Source organism: Apus apus, chromosome 17, assembly GCF_020740795.1.
Source record: "Apus apus isolate bApuApu2 chromosome 17, bApuApu2.pri.cur, whole genome shotgun sequence".
NCBI classification, from domain to species: domain Eukaryota; kingdom Metazoa; phylum Chordata; class Aves; order Apodiformes; family Apodidae; genus Apus; species Apus apus.
The window spans coordinates 10073186-10091738 of NC_067298.1; the positions used below are offsets into that span (position 1 = coordinate 10073186).

An 18553-nucleotide genomic window follows, 5' to 3' on the forward strand; every position below is an offset into this window, starting at 1 on the left:
TATCACAGACCGGTTTGGGTTGGAAGGGACCCCAAAGCTCATCCAGTCCAACCCCCTGCAGTGAGCAGGGACATCTTCAACCAGGTCAGACTGCTCAGAGCCCCGTCCAACCTGACCTGGGATGTTCCCAGGGATGGGGCACCTACCCCCTCTCTGGGCAACCTGGGCCTGCGTTTCACCACCCTCGTGCTAAAGAAACGTCTCCCTTTCATCTAGCCTAGATCTCCCCTTTTAGTTTAAACCAGCCACCTCTCGTCCTACCACACAGGCCCTGCTAACCCCATCAGAGACCCCCTGCAGGCACTGGAAGGTGCTCGAAGGCCTCCCTGGAGCCTGCTCTTCCCCAGGCTGGGCACCCCCAGCCCCCTCAGCCCCTCCGCCCCGCAGAGCTGTCCCAGCCCTCGGGTCGCTGCCGTGGCCTCCAGGGCCGGGCACGCCCTGCAGGGGGGCTCCCCGGGGCGGAGCAGGGGGGCTGCCAGCCCGAAGGCACCTGATTCTCTCCCCTGAGCAGCCTTTTCCCCCGGGGCAGCGTCAAGCCCCACGTTCCCCTGTGAATTGTTTCATTACGGCCTGGCCCGACTCAGGGACACGGGGCAGCGCGTCGGTCGGTGCGGTCCGCGAGGCCTACACCGGGCTGAGCTACCGCGGCTCTTCTGCGGGCGCTGGGCCCGGCCCGGGGGGGTGAAGTGAAGTGACCCGGCCCGGCCCGGCCCGGGGGGGTGAAGTGACGTGACCTGACCCGGCCCGGCCCGGCCCGGCCCGGCCCGGCCCGGCCCCGCCGCTCCCCGCTCCCCTCCGCGCTCCGGCCTCACCCCCCCATCCTCACGCCCCTTAAAGGGGCACGGGCGGACCCCTCCTCCCCTCCCGCTGCCACCGCCCCGTTGAGCCGCCCTCTCCGGCATCGCCCCTTTAAGGTTACCGCGGCGACGGGGCTGAGCCAGAGCGAGGCGCATTGACGTCACGGCGGGCGGTGATTGGCCGGGCCGGGCGGTTTCCGGTGGGCGCCGCCGCCGCTGCAGTCGCTGAGGCCGCGGCCGGGCCGGGACGGGCGGGGGCCCCGCGGGGCGGCAGGTGAGGGCGGGGGGCCCGGGGCGGGGGGCCCGGGGCGGGGGGCCCGGCGGGGCTTGGCGAGCGGGGCGGCCGCGGAGCGAGAGGCCTGCGGCCTTGCGGGCTGGCCCCGTGAGGGGAGCGGCCCGGTGCCACGGCTCCCGGGCCTGCTGGGCCGGGGGGCAGCGCCGCCGCCTTTCCCGCCCCGCCTGGCGGCCCCGGGGCGGGGAGGAGGGGAAGGGCCGCGTTGTGTGAGGCCCCCGCGGGTTTGCCGGGCGTTCCCTGCGGCGATCCCCCGGCAGCGATCCCCCGCAGCGATCCCCCGGCCCGGCAGCCGTTTGTGCGTGTGTCCCCCCCCCCGGGAACGCCCCGTCGTTCCTTGTGCCGTGGGGCTGCCCGCCCGCCCCGCCGGGCTGTGGCGGAGCAGGCTCCGGGGAGCGGCGAGTAGCGCCGGCCCTGCGGTGAGTGCGGGGCGGGCCCGGGCGCTCCGAGCGCGGCCCCGCGGGAAGGGCTCGGGAAAACCTGGGGTTTGTCATGAGCGGGGGGGGGGGGAAAGAGGCTTATAAAAATATTGTTTCTTGGCGAGTTCCTGCCCCGGTCTCGCTGCTCCCCTGAGCAGCCGCGGCCCCTGCCCTCTGTCTGCCGGCAGCGCGGTGCTCTCCCCACGGGCTGTCATTTGCTGCCGCGGAGCCGCCGAGTTTCTCTGGGGCTGTTAATTAGGACTGACCTTCACTGGGCGAGTTGTCAAAACAAAAGAAGTAACTGGAGAACTTTAAGGCGCTTTCTGGGCCCACGTGAAGCCCATGCTTGGTGTTTATGCAACACATAATACATCTGTGCATGCTTAAGCAGGGATTAAGTGTGACAAGAATGAAACCTGTTTAAAGTGTTAGCCATTTCATATTAGCCCTGGTCCTGTAATCTCCAGCAGCAGAATTCAAGGGGGCCCAGTGTTATGTTGCCTGTGTGACCTAGGCTGCTCTGTGTGCTGCCTCAGTAGGTTGACATGCACAGGATGACTGCACTGCTTGGCTTTTCAATCACTTGTCATTTCTCAAAATTATCTTGTCTGAACCCATTTTTTCCCCTTTCAAAAGCTGATCCTGGGATCAACGTATCTTACTGCACATTCATAAGCTGTTGCCACTGACCCTGTACCAGGTAACTTGCTCTATATTTAATCAAAAATGCCCTGAGAATTCCTTTCCTGTTTCTTCAGCTGTCTTTGAGTTAATTGTTGTATGAAAAAAATGACATGAAATGTATGTAAAAATATGTTTAAAAATTGTTCTATAACCTGGAAGGGAGGAAAAACCTGCTTCAGAATGTTTCTGAGGGTGTTACAGCTGGCACTGAAATCTTAAAGTTTACTGAAATCTTGGCTTCTAATAGATATGTTTAACAATATACTCTTGATTATTGGCAGCTGAAGGAATATTTTTGAGGTTGCAGTGTATCCACAGGGATCACTAGGGAGCATGGACCAGTGTAAACTAGAGAGTAGCTTTTTAGGAGTAACGCCCCTAATTCCATAGCTTCCATTAGAGGAATCTGCCTTGGCATTTGCTGAACTGCCTTTGGCTTCCTCCTTCACATCTTTAACTTCCTAATGCTTTGAATACTGTCTTCTCAGATTCCCATTCCCACCCATCTCCTGGTCACCATCCATGTGACCCCACGCAGCTCCGGGAAGGGAGCCTCCAATCCTGGGAAACCCTGGCTTTAATCAGCAGGAAGTTGAGGTGGGAGCTCCCCTGGTTTTGGGTGCTCACGGGGATTGAGTTGTTGAAGCTTTTCCAGCTCCATCAGAAGCTTTGCCTTTTGAGCCTGTGGCTACAGAGCACCCAGATTCTTAAATTCCAGGTGCTAAGGAAGTTCATAACTTTCCCTTTCCCGATTTGGCTTTGTTACTGGTCTTGGAGATAAAGGTGCTTTTATGCTGTGATATCAGTGAGATGATAATGCAGCATAACTGTCTTTTAGGCAGCATAATGTGCCTGACAGTGTCAGGCAGCAGCATTTTCACTAGTTATTTAACATTTCTTTCCTTTTTCTTCAGCCATGGCAGCTTCCAGCAGCAGCAGCAGTGAGGAGGAGCGGAGCCTTCGGGAATGTGAACTTTATGTCCAAAAACACAACATCCAGCAGTTGCTGAAGGATTGCATCGTACAGTTGTGCACAGTCAGACCTGAAAGGCCCATGGGATTCCTCAGGGAATACTTTGAAAGATTGGAGAAGGTAAAAAACACATGGTGGGAGTGGAGCAACCTAAAGTTATGTTGTGTCTTTGTGATTTAGAGGCTGAGCTTCAGATTTGATCACTGTTAGTGGTAGTTACTCAGGCCTAGCTGGAGTCAAAGGGAAGTATTTGCATTCCAGGAGAGCAGGGCCTGTTCCTGCCTTCTCTGGGGAGTTTGGTTTTGGTGTTTTGCTTTGTTGTTCCTCTTATGTTTGTCCTCAAGGTCTTTTTGGTGTTTTTGTTGTTGGAAGCATGCTGGATGGAAAGCATTTTGTCACCTCAGTGTTCATATTTGAAGCAGTGGTTTCACATTCTTTTGAACTATTTATTTTATGCATTTATGTCTACACAGATAGGAAAAGAAAATGGGAGGTCTTAAAGGCTAAGGCAGAGGAGAAGTTGGATACACCAGCTCAGTTCAGGATGCACCATTAGCAAATAATGTAGCTGTGACCTTGTAGAGCAGTCATTTACTGGTGCTGCTTTCAGTGCTTGTTGTATATGGGAGATAGATCTTTTCTCTTTTAATTTGAGCTAGTTACTAATTGCTGAAGTGAAGAAAAGAGAAATTAACACTAGAGATCATAAATATGTATAGTGGAAATTGCATTTAATGGGAATGTTCAAAGTGGATATGAGAAAATGACCAAATGCTGCAAACTAAGCTGTAACTCAGAGTGTATTTGAGGAACATTTTGCTTATTAAATGAACAAGAATTCTATAATATGTTTGACTTCTTGTGTGGTTGCATCTTGAGCGATGCTCTTTGTCCTTCTCTGTTACCTGCCTCCTTCCTCACCTTGGATTCTTGGGTTTCTAAGTACTGGTAGATTGATGACTTTTAAAAGAGGACAAGTGTTGATATTCAAAACTTTGTAGAGTAAACTGTATTTCTGCACTTAGAATAAATTATAAACCAATCCATACATAGGGATAGAAAGTAGAAATATTTGGATGTTTTCATGTAGTGAAATGGTTAATGTGCAGTATTTAAGATTAAAGGAAACTTAATTTGCTTTGAGTAAGGCAACCAGTCCAGCTCTGAACCTAATCACATCCTTTCTAGAGTGGAATAACTCTTGATAAGTTCATCCTGGAGCAAATAGGCTGTCTGTGCACCCTGTTAGCCTACAAGGAAGGTGAAAATAAAATGGTTACCTAATGTTTTTTCTCCTTAAATTACTCTTTACAATTTTGGTCAGGGTCTTTTACTGTGGGCTATGTTGGCATGGGTTACATGTGCCCACTGGTGCAGCTGCAGCTACAAATCAAACTGTAGCATTTCTCCTCTTGCCCTCTTGAATTTATAAATTGCTGCAGCTTTTTCTCCAAGTCATTTCAGCATTCCCTCTAGTGCACTGGTGGTGTTTAATGTGGTACCTTAATAGCCCTTGAGTAACAGAACAGTGAACATCCTGTGCTGTTTCCTCTGACATCCCTGTCTGGGAAGCACAAAAGCTCAGTCCTGTTATTAACCAGCTCTGACCTGCTCCTTAGTATTTGAAAGGGAATTGGCTTCACCTGCCAGAAGTAACATCTGTTACATCTGTTGCAGCAGAGCAACTTGTCACTATACTTTCTGAAGCTGTTCATGGGTTAGACTGGATGAAATTGAGGTTGGTATACAGTTTTTTGTTAGTTTTAAGATTGCTTTTTGAAGGAACGCTGTGTAAACCAAAGCCAGTTTGGTATTTTCTCTCTTTACCCTGGCAAGTCATCTCTTCTACAGTGCACACATTGAGCTGATTCACTCTCATGTTAGTAAAATACATTGAAGGTATTTAAACACACATTTCAATTTCTGTTCAGAAACATGAAAAATACTGCTTCTGAGATTGTTCTAGCTACTATGGGAATGAAGATGTCCTCTTCTGAGTTACAGAAGCTATTACATTAATCAAATTACTGCACATTGGTTGTAGAAAGGTTTTTATCTTATCTGTTTATGGGGTGCCAAGGCCTCTCTTCTTTTTGCTGTGCAAACTTGTTTGGTAATACCAATGCCTAGTAAAAGCTGATGGCTCTGGTGCTGTGCTTGGCTGTGTATGGGGTTTGAGCTGTGGAAAATGAATGTGGAGAACATTATTACAGCCTGCCAGATCAGTCTCAGATATTGGACATGGCTGCCCACTGGGATAAGTGCAGGTTTGAAATACTGTATGTAATGCAGTTATGTGCATATTGGGCCTTATAAAAGCTGGAGTTATGAAGTGTGATTGACATCTAGTCATTGTCCCTGTTCTCACCACCTACCCTGCCTGGATATTGTCCTATCTTCTTAAGTGTTTCTTTTGCAAAACATGGTAGTCAGGATGGATATACTCTGCAGTTGTGACTTTATGGCTTTTAATGCTGTTTTTTTAGCTTCTGAGTGTGTTGTGGTTTTTTAATATGTGGAGAGCTGGTATAAATGAAATATTAATTAGCCAGAAGAAGCTGAGACTGTTTCTGGTATAATGACAATTACCAGATGCCAGACTCTACAGTGTGTAGTACTGTATTCTAAAATTGTGAAGGTCTTTCTCTAGAGTTGGTAGATTTAAATATGAGTATATGACATTTCATCACTTTAATATTTATTACTTGTAATAATTTAAATTGACTTAACTATTTCTTGTCAAGAAAAATTAAATTTACAGTTAGTGGTCACAGACATAGAAGTCTTTGAACTGTTTCATCAGCTGAAAGTGTAGGATTGTTGAATCATGGAATGTTTTGGGTTGGAAGGGACCTTAAAGATCATCTGGTTCCAACCCCCCTTCATGGGCAGGGACACCTCCCACTAGACCAGGTTCTCCAAGCCCCATCCAACCTGCCCTTTAACACTTCCAGGGATGGGGCAGCCACAGCTTCTCTGGGCAACCTGGGCCAGTGTCTCACCACCCTCACACACACACACCCTCACACAAAAGAATTTCCTCCTGATGTCTAACCTAAATCTCCCCTTTTCTAGTTTTGATCCGTTACCCCATGTCCTGCCACTGCCCTCTGTGGTGAAAAGCCCCTCCCCAGCTTTCCTGGAGCCCCTTCAGGCACTGGAAGGTGCTCTAAGATCTCCTTGGAGTCTTCTCCAGGCTGAGCACCCCAAACTCTCCCAGCCTGTCTCCAGAGCAGAGCTGCTATAGCTCTTGGATCATCTTTGTGGCCTCCAGACTCTCTCCAGAACTCCATGTCCCTCTTATATTTGGGTCTGCAGAGCTGGACACAGACTCTAGTTGATGAACACTTGGATGTGATCAATAGCCTGTCTTTATTACTACATTTTTTAAAATGCTGGTAATGGTGGCTGGGCCTTCACCTTGCAGAGACTGAGCAGTGTTTGGCACACAGCTCCCCAGCTGAACACTGCTGAAGTGCTTCCATCTCTGAAAGTTACAGGATCTCAATATTTTATAGTTTATGTGTTGCTGGAAAAAATACATCAGCTGGTGTTCACTTATAAAAAAAGAATCAAGTTTTTAATGGGTGAAGCATTCTGTATACAAAGGAGCAGTGTGTTTCTGTGGCTGGTTATGTGCCCACTGTGTAGAGAGGCAGGTTAAACCAAACACTACTGCTCAGGCTATTTTTAACAGCTCCTTAGTTGAGACTTGTTTCTCTAAAATCAGGCATTAGGAACAAGGGTTTAAATAAACTTGACCACTGTTGTTTGGAAATGTAACACTATTTTATCAATGGGCAAAAAGCAGGAAGTGAAAGGTAATTTGATGGGTCAGTGTTTGCTCTTTGGCTTCCTGAGAGGTGTAAAATGTGAACTCACTGTTCTGGTTATCTGAGGTCTCTCTCCTCAAAGCAGTGCTGCTGCATGTAGCCTCTGTGCACCTCCGGAGTGGAGACCAACCAGCTGGGAGGGATGTGGTTTGATCAAGGACACTGGGACAAACCCAAAAGTGCTGGGAGCTCCCAGAGAGCAGATCACTGAAACACAGAATGATTAAGGTTTGAAGGGACCTCAAAGATCATCAGGTTCCAATCTCCCTGCTATGAGCAGGGACATCTCCTATTAGACCAGGCTGCACAAGCCTCATCCAAACTGGCCAAGGTTGGCTTTTTTTGGTTTTGTTTTTTAACTGGGTTTTGGTTGATCAGGGTGAATCTTGTGTACAGAGAAGAATGAAATTTCTGTGTGTCAGGTTAATTAGGCTTCATTTTCTTGTGAGTAAGCTGGCCTTCTACAGTATCATTTCAACAGAGCACAATAAGTAACTGAGGGAAATAAGGAAAATGTGTAAAGTTGTGCAAAAATTGGCAGATGTGTGGTTTGCAGAAAAAAGCCTTACTGTGTGGCTGCTAGCATCCTTCCTCCAGCTCTTCTGTAAGCCCTGTTCATATTTCCTTCTCCTAAAATAACTGTTGGTTATTGAGTATCAAGTTGGTCCATGACTTGACCTTGTTTCAAAAGCTTCTCGTGTGACACGGATTTGTGAGGAATTGCTCTTCTGTCTTTCAAATCAAAAAAGGCTTAACACCTTGTGTGAGGGCAGGAGCTGCTGGCCTTACAGCTGGGATCACCTGTTGAATACACATGGGGAAAGGAGAGTCAGCTCCTTTATACTGCTTTAATTATGAAACTGTGAGTGTAACTCACTAAAAGGAGCACCAGTGTGATGTGAATGGAAGGCATATCTGAGATCTCTCTTGAAAGGCCTTTGATCTTGGTTGCTGCTGTCTCCTGTTTGCCTTAATGTCAGAGTAACAGGACACAGGAAGCTCCCTTGCACTGGCAGGCTCGACTGGGACATGTAACAGGGTTTGTTTTTTTTTTCCTGTGCTGGATTATGTGACACAAACATGTCTTCCTTCCTGTTTAGGAGGAAACAAAGCAGTTGTTGAACCAGCAGAAGTCTGGCTCTCGCTCAGACTCGCGGGAGGATGAAATCTCTCCTCCTCCCCCCATGAACCCGGTGGTGAAGGGTCGAAGGAGACGTGGGGCCATCAGTGCTGAAGTCTATACAGAAGAAGATGCTGCATCTTATGTCAGAAAGGTGCCCTAACTTTTAAATGCTGCTAAAAATGGCATCTACAGTCCCAAGAGTTTATCTAAGATGACCTTCCACCCAGTGTATTAAATAACACTGAGTTCCTGTAGCCTGCTAAGTCTTGTGATAACTGTAAGCAGCAAACCTCTGGGTATACACAGTGGGAGGTTAGAATAAACTGCTATGCAATTAAACCACTTAACTATAACTTAGGCCTGTTCTCTTTGAAGCAGTATATAGTTAGATGTACATATATATATATATATATAAAATATATAAACAAAGTGTCTCCAGTTATTTGACAGCTGCAACAACATTGTTTGGCCCAATGGCAGAGCAGAGGTGCTGCAATTCATAGGAAAACACAGTTTTTTGTGCTTTGAACAAATATTTGTTCTCTTGCAAAAGAACTTAGAAACTTGGTATGCAATGATGCTTTTACAGTTGCATACAATAATGCAAGATTTTATTTACCTTCTGCTGTAAACATTGACTCCATTTGGTTTTAGATCTGTAGTGCTTGAAAGAAACTGGAGAAAAACCCTCAGCTAGTGTCTTATAGCAATTTAAATATTTTTTTTACCCTAGGGAATGCAGGAATTTTTCTTGAAAATAATTAGTTTTCCTGCTTATATCCTAGGTTATTCCAAAAGATTACAAGACTATGGCAGCTTTGGCAAAAGCTATTGAGAAGAATGTGCTGTTTGCTCATCTTGATGATAATGAAAGAAGGTAGGAATTCATCTTTGTGTTCTGAAAGAAAATTTCTTAAAGTGCAGGCTTCAGAAGAGTTAAGTGTGCCATGATGTACAAATTTGTCAAGCCTCTTCAAAACAGTCAGGGTGACCGTACAGAGGTTGTAGGAAAAGTATTGGTGAATGGGAGGTTCAGAGGGGTGTTTGTGTGTGTGTGGTAGTTGTCCAAGCAGTTACCTACCTAATTTTTATCTCCTTTTTCCAGTGACATCTTTGATGCAATGTTCCCTGTCACTTACATTGCAGGAGAGACCGTTATACAGCAAGGCAAGTGACAGTGTTTACACTGATGAATCAGTTGGAGGTGGCAGCAGATTCTGGCCTAGTGCTCTTGTTGTTGTTGTTGTTTTATTGTTGGGTTTTTTTTGTTGTTAGATTTTTTGTTTGTTTGTTTTTAAGTACCACATTGTCTGGATGCAGGGACCCTTTCTTGTTATGTTGCCACATAGCACAGCTCACACTAGACTGAGGAGTGGAGCAGTTGTGGTTTCAGTGCATATATTACCTGTTGGAGAATCATCATTTGATGGCTCTGTAGAAGATATGTCAGTTTATGGATCCAGTATGGATTTTCAGTAATCCTGGAAATGCTGCTCATGTCCTGCATACCTGTAGGTGTCCTCTTTCACAGGAGTGTGAAATCAGCAAAACATGACATTTCCACCTGTGCAGATTTTGTCTCTGCCAACCTTACTAGATTGTAAAGATCAAAGCTGGCAGAGATGCCAGTTCTGTGAGTCATGAATGCTTGCACAGCTTTACTCTCCTTGTGTGTATTCACTTTTTTTCTTCTTCTTTAGGTGATGAAGGTGATAACTTCTACGTTGTTGATCAAGGAGAAATGGATGTAAGCATTAGTGGTAGTTGGTTAGTGACATGTTGGTCCCTAGTAGAAGAATAGCCGAATATTTGTAGGTCTCTCCTACAGGTCTCTCCTTTAGCAGCTTTTCTTATCATCAGTTCTTACTTGTAGAAGTTAATTTTGCATTGAAGCCTCTTTGTTCTTTAAGAACAAAGGTCTGGCTGCACAGACATTGAGTTGTGTTGAGTTTCAAACTGAATGATTCAGACAGCAACACAATATTCATGCTTTACAAGTGCAGGGTGGAGCCCAGCTGAGATGTGGGACAGGCCTGAAGAGTGACCAAGCTTTTTATTTTCCAGTCCAACTAATCCATAGCTTTCTCTGACATAGACTTTTGTTGAGATTTTATGTCATATTAAAGGGTCTTGGGAGTCTAGATGTGCATGTCATGTAGAAGAGAGTCCCTTGGTCACTGAAAGCAAAAAATTGTGGCTGGGACTGGGGTTGGCTCTGAAGTGTTGATAAAACCTTGAAGTGCTCAGCTCTGACTGTACAGATGTGAGAATTTCCCTTCACTCTAAAGGAAGTAAGGGGTGGCAGGAGCTTCGTGTTGTCTCTGCCCAGCTCACAAGACACCATGGGCCTTGTCTTATCACCATGAACTGCCTTTCAGGTGTATGTGAACAGTGAGTGGGCAACCAGTGTTGGGGAGGGTGGAAGCTTTGGAGAACTTGCCCTGATCTATGGAACTCCCCGCGCTGCAACCGTCAAAGCCAAGACAAATGTGAAGCTGTGGGGCATTGACAGAGACAGCTACAGGAGGATCCTGATGGCAAGTATTTTCCTAGCTGATATGTGGCTTATAGCCACTGACTGAAGTGGCTGTGTGCTGGCCTGGAGTTATGCTTTTGGTTTGGTTACTTGTTCAACTCACACTGGTCATTTGACCTTCTGTCTGTGTCTTCTCTCTCCTTTGCTGGAGTTATTTGTTCAAAGCCCTGCTATCTCTGCTGTGATCAGAAGCTGATCACTGTGTGTGTTTAACAGGCTTGGGAAATGTTGCATTAGTGAACAGAACAATCCCAATGCAGTATTAAATAGGACTAAATACCTAATACCTCCTGGTTAACTTGTCAGATGTTTTAATTCTGCTCTCTGTGTTTTTAACTACTGCATATGAGCAACAGTTGTCACTGACTTCAGCCTATCTGTGTATTTTGGTGGTTTTACAGCAGGAATGATTTGAAAAAACATTAAGGCTGCAGTAAATGTTAAGTACTTAATGAAGGTTGCTGAAATACTACTGAAATAATGAAAACACTTAATTGTGTGGGTCTGGGGTGTGTGAGACAAGATGAAGCATGTCTGCTTAAATACATTTTTGTCTGAAGTTTTACTTGAAACTTCATGTAAGACATGAAGTAGAAAGAAAATTTACTTTGTGTTGGTTTTTTTTTGTAGGGGAGTACTTTGAGGAAGAGAAAGATGTATGAGGAATTCCTTAGTAAAGTATCTATATTGGGTAAGTGAGAAGACTTTTGTTCTGAAGTGGAATAAATTGCCATATTGTAATCAAGGTGTTATTCTCCATGATGACATGATGATGATTTTTTTGGTAGTCTATGAATTGGCTGCAAAGCCTGTGCTGCTTTTGGGCATCATTCCAAAATAATTCCTAATTTCAAGTCTTGCTGTGTGAGGTTCAAATATAGCCAGAAATAGGATGACCCTCTTCATGAGGACAGAGCAAAAAGTATAATTTGTGCCTTGAGAAGATAGATAATCTATGAATGAACTGTTGACTCTGTAGAATCTCTGGACAAGTGGGAGCGCCTCACGGTAGCGGATGCGTTGGAACCAGTACAGTTTGAGGATGGACAAAAGATTGTGGTCCAGGGAGAGCCAGGAGATGAGTTCTTCATTATCTTGGAGGTAAGAAAGGTCAAAATTAAAAGCTCAAGCTAAGAACTTTACTCTTTTTATGTTTTAAAGGGACTCGTTCTGCCCCTAAATAGACACTTAGAGAAAAATGAAATCCAAGAATGTGCTTGTAACGAATTCCCAAATAAATATAATATTGCTGGACGTGCAGCAGCTTATATTTAGTTTTGCTATTTTTACTTTTTTTTTTCCTGGAAGTACCATTTGTAGCAAGTTTCTGGCTGAAAGCAGTTTTGTATCAGAAGAGCAGAGACCTATGCTAGACAGCTAGTTGTGTCTTGCTAGTGCTGTCGTTGCCTTGTCTGTGTTTTTTTCTTTTTCTGATAGTCACACTGAAATGTTCTTAGTGTTAGGAGGAAAACCAGGAATAAACCAGTGCTGCAGCCAGGTGAATACCCAGGACATTAAATGATCAGAGAGGACCAGCTGTTTCTATGGAGCAGTCTGGTGAACTATGCAAAGACTGTGAAGTGGTTTTGAAAGGCTGAGACGTTGTAACAGCTGTTTCTGCAAAGCAGCTGATTCCTTGTGGAACTGAATGTTTCAAGTGATGCTGGAAATTCCAATTGTCTCATTGTGATTCCAAGGGCACAGCTGCAGTGTTACAGCGTCGGTCAGAAAACGAAGAGTTTGTGGAAGTGGGGAGACTGGGACCTTCAGATTATTTTGGTGAGTTCTGTAGTGACAGCTCTGATCCTATACACCCCTGTCACCATTGTACCTGTGTTGTTTGGGTGAGGGTGGTGGGATGGATTTGCTTAATTGCTGTTTTGGCTGGCTCTTGTGGCTTCCCTCAGTGTCAGGTGAGTATCAGAGTCACTTGGCATTCAGGTGTGTCCGCACGTCACAGAAATGTGACTGTTCTGGAGTAGTTTAGAAAGGTCTTGGTGGGGATTTGGTCAGACTTTTCTACTCCAAGCAGAGCTCAGGGCTATGTCCTGTTGAGCCTCTTGTCTCCATGGAGGGAGATCCCACAACTTCTCTGGGCAGTTTCTTTCACTCTGTAACCAGCCTTATGAAGAATATTTTTCTTTATGCTTGACAAGAATTTCCTGTTCTGCACCTTGTTGATCTCTCTCTGCCTTTCACTGTGCAGAGAGCAGCCTAGTTTTGTCTATATACTTATGTAGCTGAAGGCCTAAGTAGAGACCAGGGTCTTTTCTGCTGAAGATCTTGTTACTCGGGTAAAAGTTTCAAGCTCAAGCAACAATATAAAAGCTTTCATGTGCTGGCAAAGGAAAAGGCAAAGATCCTATTCTAAATACTTGTGAAGACTTGGGAATCTTTGCATGGAACTAACCACTTGTCTAGTGCACGTTGGTTTATTTTGGATCACAGAGGAAGACTGGATGTGTGTGCTTACAGAGAATTCTTGGAGTATAATCTAACAGAATATAACAAGATATTCCTGGTGGCCTTATTTTGGGTTCAGAAGAAAAGTCACTTGCAGTTCTGAAACAAAGCAAGTGACCTGTGCAGAACCTATTTTATGTGCAAATGCTCCCCTCTCTCAAAAAAATAAACAAAAAAATTCCCCGAAATAAAAAGCTTAACTTTTTTCTTGTGGTTAAGGTAGGTCTTCTCTCCTTATTACTCCTAAGCAGTTGCTCAGTTTTTCAGCTTTGTGGATGATGTAATCAAGAAATACTGTGTTGCAAGGCCTGAAATGGGAGGTACTCAAGAGTGCACCAGCAGGACTGGATCTGACCCAGGGCCTGCTTAGCTCAGTACCTGCTAGTAGGTTTTTCTCCTATGTAACTCATTTCAGCCTCTTCTAACATTTCCCTTGGTGTGTACTCTTGAGTTTCCCACTCCTAAAATAAACATTGTCTCTACCATTGTGTTAAGGTGCTGCAGACCTGTCCCCCAGGGGATTTAACTCTCCCTTAGAACCTACTTAATCTTTTGCAAGCCTGTGTTTTGGAGGCTAGTGAGTTCAAGAATTTTAATGGGGCACAGAGGACAAGTTTTCCCATTCCTTTTGAATATCCCTTCTGAGAACACAGACAAATTTATTCTCTGAGGAGGACACGAGTTCTTTTCCTCAGTCCTGAACATGGACATAACCAGCCCAACTGCTTACGAACAAACCAACCCCAAAGCTGATGCTGGGGTTTCTTTCATTCTTGTTGCTGGGAATGTTTGGAGTAGCTGTTGTCACCAAAGGAAACGGGGGCTTGTTGAAATCTTCATTTCCAAAGGAGTGGTTTAGCAGTTGGAGTGGGTATTTGAAACAGCTTTTGGCACCTTTGTACATAACTCATGAAATGGAAAACCAGGGGGACTTCAGGATGCTCATCTTCACAGCCCCATGGCAAAGTCAGGTTCTTGATTCTGGTTAGCTATGGGTCAAAGGCTTCTGCCTTGAGCATCAATGTGTTTTACTTCAATATACCATGGTCGTCTTGTCCTGAGTTTCCTGGAAATGCCAGAATTAAACTATAGCCTACCTTACATATTAAAAAAAATAACTACTTGTTGACTAGGAAGATGACATGGTGAATTGAAACATGACTTTTTCTCAGGTAGAACCAGCGTTGAACTTTCTTTTTTTTTGCCTTCAGGGAGAGTTGAATGTGAACAGGCTTTTTAAATTAAAAAAATAATCGAGAGGTTTTCTTAAACTGCAAGCAGACTTGTAACTACATAGATACATCTCCTGTTCAGTATTAAACCCCTAAATTACCTTCTTTTCTGTTCCTGCAGCAGCTGGAAATGGAGCAGGGTCATTTCTTCAGCCCTTGTGCATGCTGATTTCTAACACTGTTGCCCCTCTCCTGTTGCCCCAGGTGAAATTGCTCTCCTGATGAACCGTCCCCGTGCTGCCACAGTTGTTGCCCGTGGCCTGTTGAAATGTGTCAAGCTGGATCGACCCCGGTTTGAGCGTGTCCTGGGTCCCTGCTCTGATATTCTGAAGAGGAACATCCAGCAGTACAACAGTTTTGTATCACTGTCTGTCTGAAACAAACCTCCCTCCCTGTCCAAAATGTGCTTCACGAACGCAGACTGCTTCATTACCCTGTGCAGAGCCACGTTGCCCCTGGCATTTGCAGCTTCCTGTCTGTTTAAAAAAAGAAAAAAAAAAAAATGCTTATCATGGCACTGTTTTTAATTTAGAGCATATTAGTTTTGTGCTCTCTGTCCCAATTGATTAATAGGAAAAGCTCTATGGAGATGTTTGCTGTTTACAGCTTCTCTCTGTGCAAGTGTCCAACTGGGGCAAATGCAGCCTTGCTTCAGCAAGGGGCCATCTCCTGGCACCATGGTAATTGCCATAGAGTAAGGAGATGACAGTAGAGGGGGGGGAATTTTTTTTTTTAAAGGTGTTTCTCAAATTTTAAGGCTGTGGTCACAATCTGCTGTATTCTCAAATGAGAACTGCCCATGTAATTGAGCTGCTTGGGGTTTTCTTTCTTGGATTTTCTGGGGACTGGAAACCTGGGTTTGATCGTGAGGCATCAGCTGCTGAGAAAGCCACAGTTGGAATTTAACAGTATAGTTGTTCCTGTGTCTGCTGGTTTAAGATTGCTTAGTTACATCTTTGTCAAGTGTAAATCAAAGCTTTCAAGGTCACTAGTTCTGGTGAACTCCTGCAGTTGTTCCTTCACTTGCTCACTTGCTGTGACTGATCTTTTATTTTAATGTTCTTTCTTCAGTGCTTGAGATGCCATTTAAAACTCTTCCTGTTCAAAGTGGCAAGAACCAAATGTTACAGTAAATGCCTGCCTTTGGTCTCTAGTCCATAGATTGGTGTAAGATGGTGCAGCTGCCCAGTTGTGAGTAATGTTTAGGTACTTTGGTGTAGAAATTGGAAGCAAACGTGGCATTTCCCCTGTGACTCTTGCTGGCTTTGTAGTCCTCAGTTGACTTTTCAAAAAAAATGATTATCAGTTCAGGTGACCATTTGTTACCAGGGAAAATAAATGTTGAGTATTTATGGCCAGCATCAGCTGCAGGTGGCCAGAGGGCTGGGCTACATGGATGCCATTATTCTTGGTAGAGAATGCAAGGTAGGAAAAGTGAATGTTTTAACTTTCCTGCAATGCTCAGTTATTTTAAGGGGTTTTTTTGTTTGTTTTTTTAAATCGGTCAATTAATGATTTTTTTTAAATGGTTCATCTAGTTTAAGTACAAAAGGTGCATTCTCTTTCCTTGCTTATGGAATTTACATGATACACGTTTCATACTCACGTTTTTTTTTTCCAAGCTCAGTATGTTGCAGAGTCTTAAATGTTATTTCAGTATTTACCAGCTTTGTGTTCCATTATTCTGTGCACACCAACACTTCCCAGAAGTTTTCACTGAATTCCACAGTCAATAATGGTAGGCAATTTTAAAGGTTTCCTTTAAACTGTAATTTATATAAAGTAGTGTAGGTTTGTATTTGGGAGTGACAGCAAGCAGTTTTGCATTTGTTGTGCAACTACTTCTGGTGATGGAGCCCTGATTTTATTATTTATGGAGATTATGGATTCAAATTTGACAGACTTTCTCCCAGGCATGTAGATAATCAGAGTCTAATTGATGCAAAAACAATACTGAGGGTATCAAGCCTTTACAAAAGGCTTCAGGGTATTCCTGAACCTGAAATCCCAGTAATGGGATTGAAAAGCTTGTGGTTTGAGCTCTGTGTTCAGCAGATGTTCAGTAGAGGATTTCTGCCAGAGTCCTTCAGGAAGAGTGAGCAAATGCTACCTTCTTGGCTTTTTTTTTTTTGTAAAACTCTTTTCTTAAGTTTTGACTCTGCCCAGGTTTTTTCTTCACATGTCTTCTGTGTTACTTTAAAGCACCAAAAACTGTGTAAACTAGTTAGAGCTCCACAAAAAAAATTGCACATTTTTTTTATATAAGGCTTTCTAATCAAGTTTCACTACTGCATCTTTTTAGCTTGCTGTTTACTCCCTTTTGTAGTTTTGCCTACAAGATTTTAAGATAAATCAGCTAAGTCTGAGTTAAATATTAATCGCAGTTATAGCTTTACCTTTGTGTGCAATTTAAATATGTTTGAAACCACAATTGGCATTGTTTTGCCTTAGCTAATAATCGGGGCTTTAGAAGTAATTTTTTGCTAGTCCACCTTTAGCCAATTTCTGAAGTCTATTGCCCTAGAAAGCTATAGTCAACCAGAGGACCATTTTTGTATTGTTACCTGACTATGTAAGTCTGATTTACTGTATGTGCTAATATATTATATTATATTCCTTTTGTTATAGATTGTCCTAATGGCAGGTAAAGCAATAAAATGATTTAAATTCTTAAATGCAATCAGTCTCTGCTTTATTTTCCACATCCATCTATTGTGTTTTCCTTCAGCCTTGAGGATGCATTACTAGTGAGGTGGTAGGAGCTAGGAAGCTTAATGGATGAGCTTTGTGTTGGCTCTGGAGGCTCAAGTTCAAGTCATAGTTTACAGAACAGCTGCACCCTCTCCTCCAGAGCCTGCAGGACAGGTTGGTCTCCACAAGCCAACCTGTGCCCGTGACCCAGGAACTTCTCTGTGGAGTCCTGGCACTGGGGGCACATGGCTGCTTCAGAAGTGAGAAGGTACCTGCATCTTGCTGGAGTGTCTGAGCAACTCCTGCTGCTTTGATCCCTTGGTAAGGCTGTTAATTCCCTGCTGTTAATTCCCAGCCCCTCTTACGGGAGCTCATGAGGTTCTGTGAAGTTCTCTGCTCCCATCTCTGTGTGGCCCTAATAGCAACTTTGAACACGAGATGATTAATCCTGAATTAGTTCTGGTGGACAGAGTGAGAAAGAGAAAAGGGGAGTTTTCACGTGATGATGGAGTGGGAAAAGCCTGAGGAGTGGTGACCTGAAGCAGCTCAGACTGGACATTTTGCACCCAGATCTGAGAAAGCTGTCACCCAACTTAGAAGACAAACAAGAAGGCTACCATGTAAGGGAGAATATAAATAAGAAGAAAGAAACCTTGCAACCCATGTTGGTATACTGCCCATTTAAATACTGTGGGTTTGTTCCCTTCATCTGGCCCTTCTTTTCCCTCATCCTCTTGACCCAAAAATAGAGAAAAACAGCTCAAAAACTTTTACTGCCTAAAATGAAACTAGAAGTTCCAATTCCAACTTTAAAACTTTACTTTTAAACTTATCTTCTGCTGTCATGTTCTTCCTGTTCAAGCAGCCAGCAGTACCCATTCCATGACAGCGACCAAGTTGTGGGCTTGTGGTGTGTGGGGAGAGCACGAACAAGTCACCAGTAGAGGGAGATCCAGCTCCGGGAATCCAGCGTCCTGGCTGGGAGTGACCGCCGCACCCTGCGTGCCCAGAGTGAGCGAAATCCTTTTATTTTCCTCTGTTCTCTTTCCGCAGGAGTAAAAAGGTCTGTAAGCCCTCAAACGCTGAGAATTCAGGGTTTGTTTTTTTAAATTTGGACCGTCTCAAAACCTTGCTTTTGTGAGAGCTGGACATGGTTGAGTCACAGCAAGTCCAGAGAGACTAAAGGAGCGTGGTGTGGAGTTCTGGGCTGGTTTGTTGGCTGGGTTGGTGTGGGGGTGTTTTGCTAACCTTTGTGGTTTCAGAATATTGGAGGAATCTCTTTGCTGAGTACAAAAACTCCAGACTTCCTCAAACATACAAATGGATAGAACAGAGACTTACTGAAATTGAACTAGTCTCTCCTGTAGTTTTTAAGTGTGGAGACAGGTGTATTGTAGAATTGTTGTGGAGCTGAATTAAGCAGCACTACAGTCCCCTGTGAAAAACAGTAGCTGTGGCCAAACAAGCTTTGTTCCTTCCTCGCATGATCCAGGCATTTGATGCCAGAGTC

At 44.6% G+C, this 18553-nt stretch overlaps 1 protein-coding gene across 2 annotated transcripts; it reads left to right on the forward strand.

Moving 5' to 3' along the window:
• Positions 1-982: 982 nt before the first annotated feature.
• Positions 983-17027, forward strand: PRKAR1A (protein kinase cAMP-dependent type I regulatory subunit alpha). 2 transcript variants are annotated; one of them, XM_051634799.1, is made up of 12 exons: positions 983-1071; positions 2145-2208; positions 3107-3285; positions 8099-8272; positions 8907-8998; positions 9227-9288; positions 9822-9868; positions 10500-10658; positions 11288-11348; positions 11637-11758; positions 12355-12436; positions 14557-17027. In XM_051634799.1, the coding sequence occupies exons 3-12, from the start codon at positions 3109-3111 to the stop codon at positions 14727-14729; spliced, it is 1149 nt and encodes a 382-aa protein (XP_051490759.1). In that variant the 5' UTR covers positions 983-1071; positions 2145-2208; positions 3107-3108; the 3' UTR covers positions 14730-17027. The 2 variants fall into 2 exon arrangements, with proteins under 2 accessions (XP_051490759.1, XP_051490760.1); XM_051634800.1 differs by lacking the exon at positions 2145-2208 and having other exon boundaries at positions 1016-1071.
• Positions 17028-18553: the final 1526 nt, after the last annotated feature.